This window comes from Montipora foliosa, chromosome 3 (assembly GCF_036669935.1).
Source record: "Montipora foliosa isolate CH-2021 chromosome 3, ASM3666993v2, whole genome shotgun sequence".
Lineage (NCBI taxonomy): Eukaryota > Metazoa > Cnidaria > Anthozoa > Scleractinia > Acroporidae > Montipora > Montipora foliosa.
In genome coordinates, this window is record NC_090871.1 from 58,806,301 (window position 1) to 58,823,947 (window position 17,647).

The 17,647-nt window shown below is 39.4% G+C and overlaps 1 protein-coding gene across 3 annotated transcripts in view; it reads left to right on the top strand.

Moving 5' to 3' along the window:
• The window catches only part of LOC137997813 (NLR family CARD domain-containing protein 3-like), a 35,980-nt gene that overhangs the window by 687 nt on the left and 17,646 nt on the right, over nt 1-17,647 (top strand). For 2 of the 3 annotated variants that reach the window (XM_068844077.1, XM_068844078.1), the window contains 5 exons: nt 5,831-7,085; nt 7,393-7,452; nt 7,913-7,987; nt 8,388-8,471; nt 13,614-13,676. In XM_068844077.1, coding sequence (XP_068700178.1) covers nt 5,897-7,085; nt 7,393-7,452; nt 7,913-7,987; nt 8,388-8,471; nt 13,614-13,676 — 1,471 coding nt within the window. In that variant the 5' untranslated portion in view covers nt 5,831-5,896. The remainder of the gene's footprint in view (nt 1-5,830; nt 7,086-7,392; nt 7,453-7,912; nt 7,988-8,387; nt 8,472-13,613; nt 13,677-17,647) is intronic. The other variant, XM_068844079.1, reaches the window with a different exon arrangement.

Sequence of the window (17,647 nt, forward strand, 5' to 3'; positions counted from 1 at the left end):
TTTTTAAAACCTATCACGAAAAAAATTCCACAATTGCAAACACAACTCGCGCTTTTAGTAAATATTCTCATGTTCTCATATCCATCCTCGCAACAGTGGTGCAAATATGCTGGAGTGTACGGCTTCCCATATTTTTCTTATGAAGCCAAAGATTTGTCGCCTTGAGGCCAATTCTCACAGAACCGTTGCCAAAACTTTGCAACTCAAGACTGCACTGGAATATGAAAAATGCGGAGTAAAGTAAATTAAGAAATAAACCGTATATACTTGCTAAACTGCTTGTTTGGAACTCTGTGGAAACGCTGTTCCTTTGATTAGAGCTACTTGCGATTGAAATTTAACCTGCAAGCGCCATTCCATGCATGAAGCACAAAAGCAGCGGAATGCGGAAAAATATGATCTTAAATTAGATCGAAAGGAAATTCGAAAGGACATACTTGCCCTCATATAAGATTTTCTTTTTAATAGTTTTAAACAGCAGTCTGTGCGTTTTATGCTTGAATGGTTTTCAGAGTCAATTAATATTCGGCGGCCACAGTGCTCACGAGCACGTTTTCTCTCTTCTTATGTGAGATTCACCATTCCTAGTAAACGAGATAAGACGTTCCATATTATCTTTTTTTTTTTAATTTGAAATAAATTATATTTGGATTCAATTTCTAAACAAGTATGTGATCTCTTTCCATATACACGTAACAACGTCGCAAACAGTTTGCGTTGGCTCGATTTGCAAACACTGTCACTTTTTGTGTTTGTGTTTGCGATCCTGTTTTCCATATGCGTGATTGCTTTACGCAACTTGATCTCATGACATCGTAAGAAAAGGGCGCAAAGATAAAAGCAGAATTAGTTTTTGCGTCGTGTTCAACTTCTTATGTTGGAGTTGTTGCGGAGAAGAAGGCAGAGACGAAGTGTCAAGAAACGTCACCGATTCTGGGTCCGATACATTTTCGAGGAGCAGCAAAGGCTACAGCATAGCCACTATCAAATTATACTGGAGGAACTGGCCCTTTGTAATCAAGAACTTTACTACAGGTATATTTGGCGGGGTATTCCCTTACGATATTCATTAAATTCACACTGTTTTGAGGAGTATCCTCATTGCCACAATCGAACTCGGACACCATTTTCATTACTTATACTTACCTCTAATTCGTCAAAACGTATCAAAACGTATCACGTGCACAAAAATATCGTCGATTGATCGCAAAGAATCAGAAACAGTTTACGATTGTGCTTCCATATCGTTGTTTCCTCGCTTTTGCATTGCTACTCGTTGCCAACAAGACTTAACAAAAAATCTCTTGCGTCTTGTTTGCGATCATTGGTCGGGGATGAACGTAAAAGGTGTTTCATTTATGCAAACTGTTTGTGATCGAGCTCTCGGAAGGTGCTTGCGATTGTTTGCGACAGAGTTACGCGCATATGGACACAGCAGCCGTGACGTTCCGCATGATTTCACACGCGATTAATCGCTTGTAACGTGGCGTGGGGAAACTGTAATCCGCGTTGGTTTCCTCTTCATTTTTTTTTTAACTTATCATTTTCTAAGGCAGTAAGTTCCATAGCATCCGCTCACAGTTTGTGTTGTTAGTCTCTATTCTCTCCTTTTGCCTTATCCATAAATAATTTTCATTTTTGTTTTCGTCCAGAACTCCACTGTTTCACAATATTTACTAGCCCCAATGGCTAGTGGAAACTCAAAATCTACAAGCCTGAAAATTGAAATTTCACTAGCCTGTGGCTAGTTGGCTACCGTTAGTGTCGAGCCCTGGGTTTGGAGTATTATTCAAGCATAAAGCAATAGTATGATTTGGAGAAAACGAGAAGAGGTCGCTCTTGTCGACGTCTAAGATTACATAGAAAAGTACTGTGTAATGATAATCGTACATTTACAGCAACAATTAAGTGACATCTGCATAATTAATTTGCAAAACCCTATTAGGTTATCTAGCAAGTTCCAGTGCAAATTGCAAAGATAAAAGGTACATGTAATAAATAATTGTGGTATGATAACAATGAAATAAATAACAATTGGTGGAACTAAAACTTGAGCAGAGATATAATCATTTACAAGTAAAGTAAAGGCTCTGCTTACGAGCCAGAAGGCCCATCAGGCCGGCACTTATCTCTGGTTTCATTAGCATGAAGCGACTTGGAGTATTTCTACTCCCCCCTGAATGGGATGCCATTGCATCGCAGGGTTACCCCCAGCATTTTGCCGGTACCCATTTATACACCTAGGTGGAGAGAGGCACCGTGAGAGTAAAATGTCTTTCCCAAGAACTGACAACACAAGGTCCCCAGCCAGGACCCGAACCCGGACCACTTGATCCAGAGTCAAGCACTCTAACCATTAGGCCACCGCACCTCCCGCATTTACAGCTACTTTAAAATTACTTATTGAGGTCATATTTATGATATTTGGCGGTAAACTGTTCCAGTCATTAATTATTCTAGGCCAGAAACTGTATTTATACTTGTCGCATGATGTTTGTACCGGAATAAACTTCATCGGATCAAAGTTTCTAGTTTTCGTTACAGTTTTATGTTTCACATAATGTGGTCTATTTATTGCTGCTTGGCTGTGTAGTGGCTCGCAACTCCCCCAAGTAATTTTGGTCTCATGTCACGTGATTTTTTTTTTTTGTGAGTCTTTGATGCCATGTGCTCAGGTTTGTTTGTAAGAGTAGCAAAGATGTCAATTTGGAGCCGAACAGTGCGGTAAGAACTCAGAGTTTTTGTTGCCGCTTATTTAGAAACATTGTGACATTTGTTGAAATCCTTTCTCTTTATTAGAAAACCTCTTTCTGTCTGTCTCTCGCACCTACACAGTCAAGGACGTCCAATGGAACTGGATATTTGATGAGTAGTTTGACCGAGTTATTGCTTTATATACCTGTTTGTATTGGAGAGTTTTCGACGTTCAGCGAATAAAAGTGTAGCGCTACAAATTGGCCGTGATTCGTACTGACACCTTCTATGCTTCATTGTTGGCCAATTAAGATGGTTTAATGCTTGGGTAACACATCCTTCCTGTCTTGAATATGTTTTAGTAGCAAAACGCGCAGCACCTCGCTGTACTTGTTCAAGCCAGTTTTTTGGTACATCCTGTAGGGATCCCATGCAGAACTACCATATTCTAAGATAGGTCTTAATAAGGAGGTGTATCCTTGTGCTTTAACTCTTTCTGGACTGAAAGGGAAAGTAGAGCTGTAGTCAAAGGTGTTTGCATCTCTCCGAAGTCCGTTCTTCTTCTTCTTCTTCTTCTTCTTCATTGTCACCGTGCACCGGTGGCTCAGTTGGTTGAGCATCAGGCTGCCATGCGGGAGGTCGGGAGTTAGACTCCAGCCGGACCAACACTCAGGGTCTTAAAATAACTGAGAAGAAAGTGCTGCATTTGTAATTACTGTCATTACATCCGCAAATGGTTAAGAATTTCAAGTCTTTTCAGACAAGGACTATAAACCGTAGGCCCTGTCTCACAACCCTTGAATGTTCACAACCCAGTGGGATGTAAAAGAACCCACACACTATTCGTAAAGAATAGGGCATGGAGCTCCCGGTGTTGTGGTCAGGCGTCATTTCATTCATTCATGTGCTGGGTGAGATGGCTAATAGACTGATAGCCGCTGCAAGCCGCACCTGTATATGCTGATGTCCAATCTCATCCATAGATCGCTTGCTTCTAAAGCGCATTTGAATATGTTAAGAGAAAATGGGGTAAATAAATTCATTACCATTATCATTATCCCCTTTTTCCATACGTTGCAACTTTAACAGTAGGTTTTACTTATGTCAGACAAACAGTTCGTCGAATAACGTTCAAACCAGATGCACCCCAAGGTTAGTGTGAGGGAAGCCAACATGGCCGACAACAACATAAGGATTTGTTTGGGAATCACGGTAAAAGGCTTAAGAAAATAATTATATGAAAGAATTCTCAATTAAAAAGCCTTACTTTATTGCCATTGTGGGTAGCTTCCTTCCTGTTTGCTGATTTTCCAGATCCAACATAATCTGAGCCATTTTTCAATTTCTCAGTTTCCCACCATGTTATAAATTGAAAGGCTTCACACTCTGTTCTCGGGAGCCCACCAAACTGAGTGAAAGACATGTATTCTGAGATAAAATGATCCCATGGTCACAATTTCACAATTTCACATCAGAATCAATTGACAAAGATTTAACTTTCATTTCAACCCACCATCAACGCAATAGCAGTCTTGCAAGCAACTTCAGACTGTAGTTTGTTCACTCGATCCCAAGAAAACACCTTCTGAAAGATGCACTTGACACTCAAGTGGCCACTGCTAAGACCGTTGGATAACAAACTGACCCCCACCGGGATAGTGGACCACAGTTTGTCAGCAACAGTTTTGTTTTATTCCCTGGGTCTCCCAACAGGACTGTATTCCCTCAGATGCTAATAATTAAATTTCATGGGCTTCAGTGTTAGTTACTTCATGTCTGTTATGCTAATACTGGTCTTCATATGCTGATGACACGACATTAACTTGTTCCATCAATTGGATGGATATGGATCGTCTGCAAATATCCTTAAATGCAGCAGTTTCTGAAACGGTTCATTGGGCTGCAGCTATAGCAAGCTTCCGCTTACAGTGTAATGAGAAGAAAACAAACGTTCTTACCATCTGTGGCAAACGTCTTTCCAACAGAACCCCTAATGACATGACTATTTCTGTTAATGGAGCGCAACTTGAAAACGTACAATGTACAAAGCTCTCAGGTCTGGAAATTGATAGGGAACTGACATTTGAATAGCATGTTGATTAGTTATGTAAGAAACTATCGCAGCACATCAATTGAAATTTTAAGAAAGATTACATTGTAGTCATTGCCGGGAAATAAAGCATAGAGTTCTCTTTTATAATGCTATTATTAGACCAGTGATAGATTATGTTAGTGTTATCTGATCAAACTGTGATAAACATTGTCTAGATCGTATTTTAAAGCTACAAAAGAGAGCAGCAAGCATCATCGTTGGTGCTGATAGTTATGCACCCTATGTTCTGTTCAGTTATTTAACAAACTCAAATCGATTCCTTTCTTTGCAAATGCTAAGCTAGCCAAGTGTTGTGTCATATACAAGCATTTGCAAGGTCGCGTGCCCAGTTATCTTACAAGCTTATTACTACTTACCAGTGAGACTCATTCACGGCAAACAAACAATCCTTTATTACCCTACACATTAAACAGGATATAATTACATTTAATAAGTTAAAAAAGAGAAAGGGCTGGGACAGGCGACCTCGAATAACTACAAAGTTAGAAAGATAGATAGCCAGTTTCGTACATATGAATTAATACAAACTTTGGTCAGCATACGCACATACACAGAAACAAACAGATCACAAAGCACAATATAAACACTTTGGGATCACTTTACTTTATAAATAGGAGAATTTTGGATCAGAGAAAAAAATTATAGCTAAGCAGCATTATGATCATCATAATTTATTATTGCAAAACAGTTTTATGAATACATGAAAGTTAGAAGTTTCTAGAGGTTGCCCATGTTGGAAGTAGTAGTTAAGTTTTTAGCTGGCGAAACTTCCAAACGTTTTATGACAATAGTTTTGTAATTAATAAAAAAGGTTTTTAGGTGGCGGGAAGGACTAAAAAGACATCTTGTTGATTTAATCATAGCCATTGCTCAGTAGTTAAACCACTTGTTCCCCTGTGTTATTGAGAAACTGCTTTTCCCTGGGCCATTCTTGACATTCTCGACTCCCTTCTTTTACTGAGTTGCATTTTTGTCCACCATAATAAATGTGTCTGCTAATTTCTTCTATTTATGTGTGTTAAGGTTACGGAATAGCCCTGGCTCAAGGTTCATCCACCCAATGCAGCAGCGTTAACACCACACTTAACTATGGCGTCAGGCTCATGGCAGCATTCTCAAGAACTTGGCCCCAACAAAGTTCGAGTCACCATTTTGGCTTCTGAGTGGGGATCCAGTAAAGGCGGACTTTCCACAATCAACAGAGAGCTGGCCATACAGCTGGCCAAATTCCCAGAACTCGAAATCACTTACTTTTTACCGAAATGCTCTGAGGAGGATAAGGAAGTAGCTCGCAGCCATGACATAAAGATTCTTGAGGCAACACGACTGCTAGGGTATGAAGAACTGGAGTGTCTTAGCTTTCCACCAGAGCATTTGCGAATAGACGTCATTGTTGGTCATGGAGTGAAACTTGGTCGCCAAGCACAAGTTATCCGCAATTCTCACAAATGCAAGTGGATACAAGTCATACACACTGACCCAGAGGAACTAAGCATGTTCAAATGTTACAAGAATCCAATCTCAAGGGGCGAAGAAAAGCACACTGTTGAAGTAGAACTGTGCAAGACGGCTAATCTTGTTTTAGGAGTCGGGCCCAAGTTGGCAGAGGCCTTTCGCAAATACCTCCGCAGTTGTCAAAAAGATCAAGGTGTTTTCAACTTCACGCCTGGTATTTTTGATGAATATTTTAGTGTTCAACAAGTTTCTGAGGAAAGAAAACAATGCAGTGTCCTGGTGTTTGGTCGTGGAGATGCTGAAGACTTTGAGTTAAAAGGATTTGACATTGCAGCAAAATCTGTTGCGGTATTGCCTGACATTCAGCTTGTTTTTGTCGGAGCAGACGATGGAAAACACGAGGAGATCGCAAATCGATTGCTTGAATGCGGTATTCCTAAAAATCGCCTTAGGGTGAGAGGCTATGTCGAAAGCCGTGAAAAGTTGAAGGAATTATTCTGTGAGGTGGATCTTGTACTTATGCCCTCCAGAACAGAAGGGTTTGGTTTGACAGGTCTGGAGGCTCTCTCAGCTGGGTTACCTGTGATCGTCAGCAAGAACTCTGGCTTTGGAGAAGCCCTGTGCAATGTACCATCTGGTTCTTCATTCGTCATTGATTCTGAGGATCCCAATGCATGGACAGCAGCTATCAGGGATATCTGGAACAAAAACAGGCAGACAAGGCTTGATGAGGCTAAGGTGTTGCGTGACTCCTATGGAACGAAATATAGCTGGTCTGAGCAGTGCAAAGATCTTATCAAAAAGATGATCAACTTAGTTAATGGTATGACTTAACAATGTATTTCAGTCCCTTTATATAAAAATCGTTTCAAATAGATACTTAGTCGATCATCTTGCTATCATGTAGACATAAACTAGAATGACAGCTTCACTAGCTCAAAGTATGATGGGAAATGAAGCTAAAAAGTAGTTCAGTGAGACTAAACCCTTACTACGCTGTATAGAAAAAAAATACACTCAGAAGTCAGTATCATATCCGTTGATAGTCAGCTCGAATTGAAAGTGTAATACTACTATTTTTCTAAGCTTCGAGCGATTCACGTATTGTTCGCCCGTATGTATTTCAACAGATGCTTCCTGCGAGCCTCAGATGTCATCAGAAGAGCAAGGCAAATTAAAGAGAAAATCCCGTGAGTACCTACATCTAAAAGGTAGAATCGTTAGGATTCTGACAAGTACAAATTAGCTGTTGGAAGGACAATTCTCGAATAGAGCCTGTTTACTCACGTGATAAGGTGCCTTGGTTAACTGACCAAAAAATATGTTGTCTTTGCGTAAGAGAAGAGGAGTTTATTAAACGGAGGATTAGTTTCTTGACATCAACTTGACAGCGCTTTCTCTATTTGGTCCTTGTGACGTCATATGCCTATACGCTCTGTACACTTGAAGACATTGATAACCACTGATGGGTATGGGGGACACCATCAGCATTCCATGAATTTGAAAAATATAATTATCGACCCTAGTAGGTCTTTGGATTATTTTGAGTGAGCATCTGAATCTTTCCTCTGACCTTCTGTTATTTAAGGCAAAAAATGAATTCTGCCTCCTCCCCAGGTGGTACAGATTTTTACTTTTAAATATTTACAGATATATCTTTGACTGATCATGGCCTTTCACAAAAGAAAGCAAGAGGAGAATACAAAGAGTCTAAGCAACATTCAGGTAAAGTCATCTAAACTGAAGCAAGTTTAAATCTGATTCTAAATTTAACTGACTGAGAAGCTCTTTGAATTAAGGTTTTCTGGCAGTGGTTGATGTAGATACAGTACTACTTTTGCAGTCTTAACGTTTTGTCAAGGACATCCTTTTCATAGAATCTTGCCAAACAACGAAACCTAGTACATGTAGACGTTTTTTTTTAATGTATTGTGAGTGGCTAACAGTCGCTAGTTTTGGTGCCCGCTGTCTAGAGGAATACCCAAAAGGGCCAATCAAATGGCTCCCTGCTGCTAAGAGTTGTTGGGCCAGAACTAATGAGATTATTATTCCAATAATCTTGTATTGTATGCGCTGTGTATGCGAATGCCACCTTTACGTGATCTGTGGTTGAACTTTTTGACAGATGTTTCTGCTAGTGAACAAAGTCAGCTCCTTGTTGCAAGCGAAAGCTTTCCATCGTCTTCGCTGGCTTCTCATCGAACAAAAGGTATATATGACCTGAAATAAGGCGATAGAGGCAATTGGACCATGTTGGAAATCTAGGTGGAAAAAAAAAAGTCATACAATGAGCATTTCTTACATATCAGCTTTTTCACTCTGTCCAACGTGGTTTGAAATGGATGTATTACTTTGTTCTAATCGTCACTCCATTTCAACTTGAATATATTATTATTCCTAGATCCAAATCACCTAATTGTCCTTTTTTTTTCAGCCTGTCTAACCAAGTGAGGTTAAATTTGAATTTTTGTCTCTCTCCAACGATAAAACGCATGGTCTTTACTCATGTCCTGCGCAGCTTTTGAAGTGTGCGAGTAACATCATCTCCCCTCTTTTAGCCGAGATCTTCAACATATCTATTTCTTTAGGAGCTTAACCGTCTAAACTCAAAATAACTAAAGTAATTGCGATATTTAAAAGTGATGATGAGACTGATGCCTCAAATTATAGGCCTATATCCTTACTCTCAAATTTTAATAAAATGTTTGAGAAGCTAATTTATAATCGAATGATTAGGTTTATCAATCTGCATTCTATTCTATATTCCTCACAGTATGGCTTTCGCCAGGGTCATTCTACCCAACATGCTATAGAGGTTTTGCACGGTGGCCATGTTCCATGGCAGGAACAATGAAAATGTTTCGCATTAAAAAGAACACTTGTTCCCATGGGAAAAAGAATCTATTGTTCCTGCCATGCAACATGGCCGCCGTGCAAAACCTCTATTGTTGACATTACCGAAGCTATTCAGAGAAACATGGAACAACGCTTGGTTACCTGTAGTATTTTTATCGATCTTAAGAAAGCCATTAATACTTAAAATCATAAAATTCTACTCGATAAGCTTAATTACTTTGGTTTTAGGAGAATAATTAATGAACTGGTCAAATCTTATTTATTTGATAATACCCAAACAACCTCGATTGGTTGCATGATTTCTGCTAAGTTTACGTGCTCTTATGTGCTCTTATGGTGTGCCACAAGGTTCTGTATTAGGACCCTTGCTCAATGCAAAAGGGAAATAGAGAAAACAAGCTATTACGTTGTTACAAAGTAATACGGAGAAAATAGCAAACGAATATCCCACAACGCGCAGCATATGTAATAAGGGTTTTTACAACAAAGAAGGCTTCAAGTTAAATGACACACAAACTGTATTTATCTTTCTGGTAATCTCTCGCCATTTCCGAAATTTACCCGTAGTTGACGTTCACTGTAACTGGACAATTTGTGTTAACTGTTTGTGCATCCCACGGATACGCCTTAGTAGGCGTCTTGTTATATATATCTTCAATAAACCCCTTTCGATCAGACGGAAATGCTGTTGCTACTTGTTTACGTGTTTATGTACTCACTAGGTTCGCTTCAGTGCACATTAATTTACATTGCAGAAGGACTGGCACCAGTGCCATTTCATTTTATTTTTTCAAATAAGAATACGCGCCACATTGTTCACTTTTTCGTGAGAAACAAACAATTCCAGAAGCTGTTAGTGTTGCAACATAATTGGCCTCCATGTGCCTTTTTGTTTCGTGATATCAATTTCCCCAAATTGTTAAAAAGGCTCTTTTTCCGTCTTCGCCGGCTCTAAAATTTCACTGAAAAGGGTGTGTGGAATTCTAATTTGAACCCTTTGAAAAGAGCAGAACGATGTCTCTTTTGTTTATTTGTGAAGTTTCTAATGCAAACGATGCACCCATGTGTCAAATCAATCATGTTGTTGTGTTTTCATGCCTATCTATTTTGACCTTGCTATCAGCCTGAGAGACGGTTTATTCTGGCTTTTCACGATCTTATAGAAATCTAGGAATTTCCTTTAAAACATATTACACAATAAGGTGAGAAGGTATCAAACAAGCCTTACTTTAGAAAACTATTCAACAACACATCATTTTGGGAGAATAAAGAATGTCTTTCGAGATGTATTCCTAATTTGCACTGTAAGAAGGCCTCTAATTCTCTCTCATGACCCTTTCAATTATAAACTGTCATTGATGAATAGTTGCCTCATCTAAGCTTCCACATATCTACATTTGTACGTTTACATTCATAACTTGCAAGATCTTGAGTAAGGACATTTCACGTCTCACAAAATTGCGCAATCACTCGTTTGCATTCACTTTGTTTATTTGGGCTTTCATTCATTAACATTATTTGTATTCAACATGTATGTCTTCCATTTTTAAATGTTACACGTTGCCGACTTAAAGACACAGTAAAATGTTCATCTCTTTAATCAATACTGAGCCCCATCTACACAATTATCAAAGCTGATCGGCTTGCTTATGTCTCGGCCCGCATTTTGCTCGAACAGTGTAGAACATTTTAGAATGTACAACTTACAACTTTGCTGATGTAAAGAAATTAATGGTCTAAGCAATCCGTGCTTTATTGCCGTTATGTTTTGATAGCAAGCAAGCGACTACTGCTGTCCATGGAGTTACGAATGTTACAATGTTTACATTTATCTTTTTACAAATGGGTCGATTCATTTAATCCGTGGTTGAAAAAAGATAAATAATGAACGTATCTTGTGCCTCATCTCGGATAATTTTTGTTTGACGACATCCAACGTAAGTCTTGTTTGCAACTTGTACGCGATGCAAACCGAGGGATTTGATGACTGTTCTGCTTCTTCCACACTTATGACGTAATGACCACACGTGACCACAACGAAAACGTTTTCAAAATGGCCGCAAAACGATCGTGGAAAAAAAATCCTATTTAATTTGCTTTTGCTTATGACGTCAAGCTTTTGCCAAAAAGCGAGTATCTGTACTAAGGGCTAATCAAATTGACGATAAAAAATATACTTATTTTTCCGTCAGTTGCCCTTTAATCAACTCTGAAAATGCTTTTTGAAAGCTTCTTTTTAATCAATTTCCTAATTCCTTGTGACTGACAACAATTGTCTTCATTGCTAAAGCCCACACTAGATGAGATGAAAACGATAGAATTTGCACGAAAAAAGCGCGGGATAAGGATGTAAAACGTTTGCTTAGCAACCACATAGTCATTTAAGGATTGGAGTGACATCTGGACATGGAAACGTACCTGGATATCGTGTTTATCAAGACGTTTGGAAGCCATAGATCGGAGAAAAACATGTTGCTAAGCGAAAGTTTAAAAACCCATGGACAAACACGCCGTGAAAGTAGTGAAGGGCAATGAAACGGTCGGCCATTTTCCTCGCGAGTTCTCCCGAATAGCGTGGTATTTTCGTGCACGTAGTGGAAAAAATCAGTGTTGAGGTGATCGGTTGTAGACGACATTGTAAGCAGCTGTGTGGAGGAATGGAGATTCCATGCCAATTAGAGTTCAACTGCTCAAACAAAGTGCAAATGAAACGCTTGAAAGAACTACTAGAGATGCAAACAAATGGCTCCTTTAGGAGCCACCACTTCTACCGAAAGCAGGTTTCAACCACAGGTTTCAATATGTTTAATCTTTAGTTGCTGAAGGTTTTCAGTTCAATTTGTGACCCCTACAAGCCAGTTTACTCCCTCTGAAAGCAATGGTCTCGTGTATAAGCTGCACCCGCAATTCTTGGCCCAAAACTTAAGCAAAGAGGTGTAGCTTATACTCGAGTCTTTACGGTATTTCAGTAACCTCTTGAACTAAGTAAATGAATGGCAAACAGCTGTTATCAATGAAGTGTGTTCTTTGTGTTCAACAAAATTTAAACTATTTTCACTGTTTTTGAACCAGTGCAATTAAAATTGTACCAGTTCAAACTATTTTGTACCAGTTCAAAAACAAGTTGTTCTAAAGTTAAAATATTGAACTACAACATAGACGACTCGTCACACAAAATGTGGCAAATCCCTGCATCTGAGTGAGCGCCATTGGAGAACGACCATACAATTTCGCCTTGTTTGTGCTTTATCTCTGCAGCTGACCAAAGGTATTGCTCGGGCCCACTTAAGTGTGAATTGTCAACAATTATTTGGTGTTCTATCTACACGATCAAATATGTTTGCTACATAAAATGGTCACATAAAAATTGCTTTTGTAAACAGGGCTTGACAGTAATTCGGGGACAAGCGAAATGATTCCACACTTTGTATTTACGAAGTCTCCCTTATTTTTTTGGTTATTATGAATGGGAAGTGATATTTTGTCTACCTTTTGCAGGAAGGCAAACCGGATTTACATTTTTTTTGTTACCCTCGTCCATTTAGATCAGTGTTAATCTTTTTGCTGTTCTGGATGTAAGCTTATGGCATTGGGAAAGTTGTCAGAAGTGATTTCAAGTATATGTTTCATTCTTGTTAGGTATACTGTATACAATAAACAAATTGTTTGGAAAACTAACCCGTTCGCTACGCTTACTCATTCATTTTCCAAAGTACAGGCTGCATGAGTACAGTGCAATTTATACCTTCCCTTCCGTCTGCAAACAGACCCGATACTTGATTGGGCCTGTGAACTCTAACCTTATTACTTCAAATACTACTGACATTACTGTACATTGGCACTAACATACTACTAACATACCACATTGGCACTAAGACCTCAAAAACAGCCTCCTATCTTATTTTGCATAGTCGTGCTAAAGGATTTTTCCAGCTCTTTACAGTCAGTTGTGGTGTCATTACTGGTTGCTCGTTCTGGAGCTCTCTTGGCTTTTTAGTTTTTCTCCTTTCACCTGGTTTTTATTTTTGGAATCCTACTGCTACCGAGTTTGTGTCCACTAGCTGGCTATAGTCTATAAAATTGAGCTAGTTTTCTGTTTCTGCATACTGACAGTTTGGGTAATCTCATGAGAACTGAAAAGCACTGGGTGCTTTTGATGCAACAGGGTTGCACCTGAAGTCCAGTTTGAAAAGCATCACACTGAATTACTCCTGGTTTAGTCACACCATAAGGGGCTAGCATACAGTCATGTAAGTGCACATACAATAATAATATTTTGACACAGGCCACAGCTGCAGTATTGGCAGATAGCCAACATTGGTTAGCCTTTTTTTAGTTGTCTTCTATCAGACAAAGTTAAATAAACATGAAGCTATTAGTGTCATTCTAAGGAGGGAATGAATGAAGGGAAGGGGTCAATATTAAACCAAGTCAGTAAAAACCCAATGTCAATCTCTTTATTGACTCGTTTATCTTGGTTTTTGTTTGACTCCAGAAATGCTAAAGCAGTGGAAGTCAGATGAAGACAGCACCAAGGTCATGATTGGAGATGTACAAGGTGTGTTGATTAATTGAATAGAACAAGCACCATTCATGTACGTTGTGATTTATAGTAATGGCTCAAGAACTAGAAATCTCAGTAGTGCATCTGCCTGACTTATGATTGACTAGTAGCGTTTGGAATCACAAAACCTAAATTAAGATGAATAATTTATTCATAATAATTAAGAAGGACAAAACACAAATGAAAAGTAAGAGATTCCAACCCTCCTGTCACACCATAAGGGGCTGGTATGAGTGTCTTTGTTAAAAACTCCTCTATTTTCCATTGACTGTGATCTCAAAATACAGGAAATGGCATCTTAGAGGCACATACTCTACTTAGAATTTTTGCCAGGGTAGCATCATTGGCTCTGAACTCCCGTACAGGCTCACGCCTGCGGCACCCATTGGGGTGGCTACTCCACTTCTAAAACCTTCCTTTTTTACCCGTATGTGACAGGGTTGGAATCCCTTAAAATGTTAACTTCTGATCTTCTTAAGAAATGGTTATTTTGATCAATGGGAGGAGAGAGTCTTCAGTATGTCACCTGCACTTGTCATACACCTCCTGGAATCCCAACTGTTAATAATACAGTGCATAACCCTAATCACTAAATTGAAAGCTTAACCTTAATTGCTAAGATTCGGGCAGTGTCCCTAACCTTACATGAAAGCGAACCATTCTAGAACAAGTTTTAAGGTTTAAATTGTGTAAATTAGTTATTCCAACAGGTCTTGCTATTTCTGACCTGCTCTGAATGCTCTGCAAACATTATTATTTTCAGTAACATCTTGAACAAAGTAAATGAATGGCAAACAGCTGTTAGCAATGAAGTGTGTTCTTTGTGTTCAACAAACATTAAACTGTTTTCACTGTTTTTGCACCAGTACAATTAAAATTGTACCAGTTCAAAAACAAACTGTTCCAAAGTTGAAATTGAAGTACAACATAGACGACTCATCACACAAAATGTGGCAAATTCCTGCCTCTCAGTGAGCGCCATTGGAGAATGACTAGACAACCTCGCCTTGTTTCTGCTCTTTTTGCAGGACGGCAAACCGTATTTGCATTTTTTTGTTACGCTCGGTCATTTAGATCGGTGTTTATGCTTATGGCATCGAGAAAGTTGACAAAAGTGATTTCAAGTATATGTTTCATTCTCGTTAGATATACATGTACTGTATACAATAAACAAATTGGTTGGAAAACAAACTCGTTCGCTGCGCTCACTCGTTCGTTTTCCAAAGTACAGGCTGCATGAGTACAGTGCAATGTATGCCCTCCCGTCCGTCTGCAAACGGACCCGATACTTGATTAGGCCTGTGAACTCTAACCCTATTACTTCAACTACTACCGACATACTACATTGGCACTAACATACTACCGACATACCACCGACATACCAGATTGGCACTAAGACCTCAAAAACAGCTTCATATCATATTTTGCATAATCGTGCTAAAGGATTTTTCCAGCTCTTTACAGTCAGTGGTGCCGCCATGGCTGGTCGCTTGTTCTGGAGCTCTCGTGGTTTTTTAGTTTTGTTCCTTTCACCTGGGTTTTATTTTTGGAATCCTACTGCTACCGAGTTTGTGTCCACTACATGTAGCTGGCACTGGAGTACTTACTGCCTTTGACCTTGGAAGGCTGTTTTTTTTTTTTTTTTGATACCCACGGCATACACGTATTATTAATTTGTGGGTTTTTGCTTATCTCGACGAACAGTGGAATTTTCATCTCACGTTTCTCAACTAATTAGGTACTCCCTGGAAGATTTCCACACACAATGACATACAATGTACCAACAGTGGCGTTCACCACCTTTGCATCCCGAGGAAAGAAATTAAGGCCCAGGCTATTGTTTTGAAATAGGTGGTCGAAAGGTCCCATTTATAGATCTTCTAACTCAGATGCGACTTGCAACTTCATGGCTCTTTCTATCTAGCTCAGTGGCAGTGCCCAACCACAACCTGGGCCTTGTTCTACTGATGCCCAGAAGATTCCAGTAAGATCTACAATTCATCGTCACTTCAGCGGTCAGCGGTCATGAAGGTCGGACGGATTTTATCGAGCTCCGCCATTTTGCTCTGCATTTTTCTATATTTCACCACTTTTCTTTAAAATATCAAGTTCTAAGCAGGCTTTCTCGCCAATCTTGCGATTATCACATCTTACCCACCGTTCGGTGAATCTATTACGGATCCATAATCTACTGCAAACGCTTTCTACACCGAAGAATTCCCTACTCGGCAAATGGAATTGCAACTTTCAATCCATCGATATTGTGTTCTTCGAATAGCAACAAACACCACGACTGTTTTTGCCTCTGTGGTGATATCCATCCCAATCCTGGTCCTATCTCTACAGAATCCCCGGCAGAATGTACTGTTTGCCACACATCTGTGGCTAAGAACCACAGAGCAATTGCATGTGATCTTTGTTCAAAGTGGTGACATATAAAGTGTGGCGGCGTAACACCTAAGGAATACCGACAGCTACAGAGAGAAGACAATTTTGCGTGGACGTGTCCTCCCTGTTTGTCAACCCTCACGTCTCTTCCATTCGCCAACGTCAGTTTATCATCTGATCAAAGTACGACTTTTGACCCTCATGAAGACTCTGACATTTGTGTCTTTCCAGGGTACGACGATGTTGCAAAACGATTTGTGAAAAATTGTAAAGTGGGTCACATAAATGTCAATGGATTTGCGGGATTTAAATTCGCTGATGTCAAACTTTGGCTTTCATCGCTCCTTTTCGATGTGCTTATTATTACGGAAACGAAACTTGATACAAGTCTTCCAAATAGCCAGTTTGAAATTCAAGGCTTTCGCTTACTTCAAGTGGATAGAAATTGCTTTGGAGGTGGTGTTATTATGTATATCCGCAATGACATCATCTACCAACGTTTGAAACATCTGGAAAACCATCTTGGGATTGAATGCATTGCTGTCAAACTAAAACTTCGCAACGTATGGTCAACATTAATCGGTCTCTACAGATCACCCTCACTCCCAAAGAACATATGGAGAAAGGAACTTGCCAGTTTGTTGGAAGCCTCAACTGGAAAAGGCGAAAGCGTCTTTCTTTTGGGTGATCTCAATTGTGATTTATTGTCCAGATAAACCTCCTAAAAATGGTCGCGATCTATTAGACATTATGGATCTGTTTCACTTTAAAAACCTCGTCAGCTCTCCAACTCGCGAAACAGCAAAGACAAGTACCTTACTGGATTTAGTTCTCACTGACGCTAAAACAAAAATATTAACTACTGGAGTGGTCAATCCGCACATTAGTGACCATTCGCTGGTATTTGCCATTCTAAGGGCATCGCCACCGAGATCGCGCTCACAGAAAATTAGTTTTCGCAGTCTCAAAAATTTTAATACTGGAAAGTTTTCTTACTATTTAAACACGGTCGCATTTGGAACTGTTATGAGCGTCTTCGATGATGTCAATGACAAACTTTATGCCTTTGAATCTCTTTTTAATGATGTTGTAAACAAGCACGCACCACTCAAGCAAGTCCACTTGCGAGGCAATCAAGTGCCGTATTTGACCGTTGAATGGCGTAAAGCGATCCGTCATCGAAATCATCTTTGGAAAGCCTTTACACGAGACAGAACAGATGCAAATTGCCTTCTTTACAAATCTCAGAGGAATAAATGCACCTCTCTGCGGAGAAAGGCCATTGTTTCATACTTTAAAAGGAAGTCGACTGCTGTAAATCAAGATCCAAAGCAATTTTGGACTACTTTTCAACCTTTTTTGCATACTAGTAAATCATATAAGCCCAATAATGTCATTCTACAAGAAGGAAATAAGATGATCACTGACAAAAAGCAAATAGCTAGTATTTTTAATGATTATTTTGTAAATTTAGCGAGTGATATTGCCGAGCCTGTGGACAGCACTGGCGATTTTCAAGATCATCCCAGTGTCTGAGCCATTTTAGAAAATGACATGGAGCGTACAGATTTTGGTTT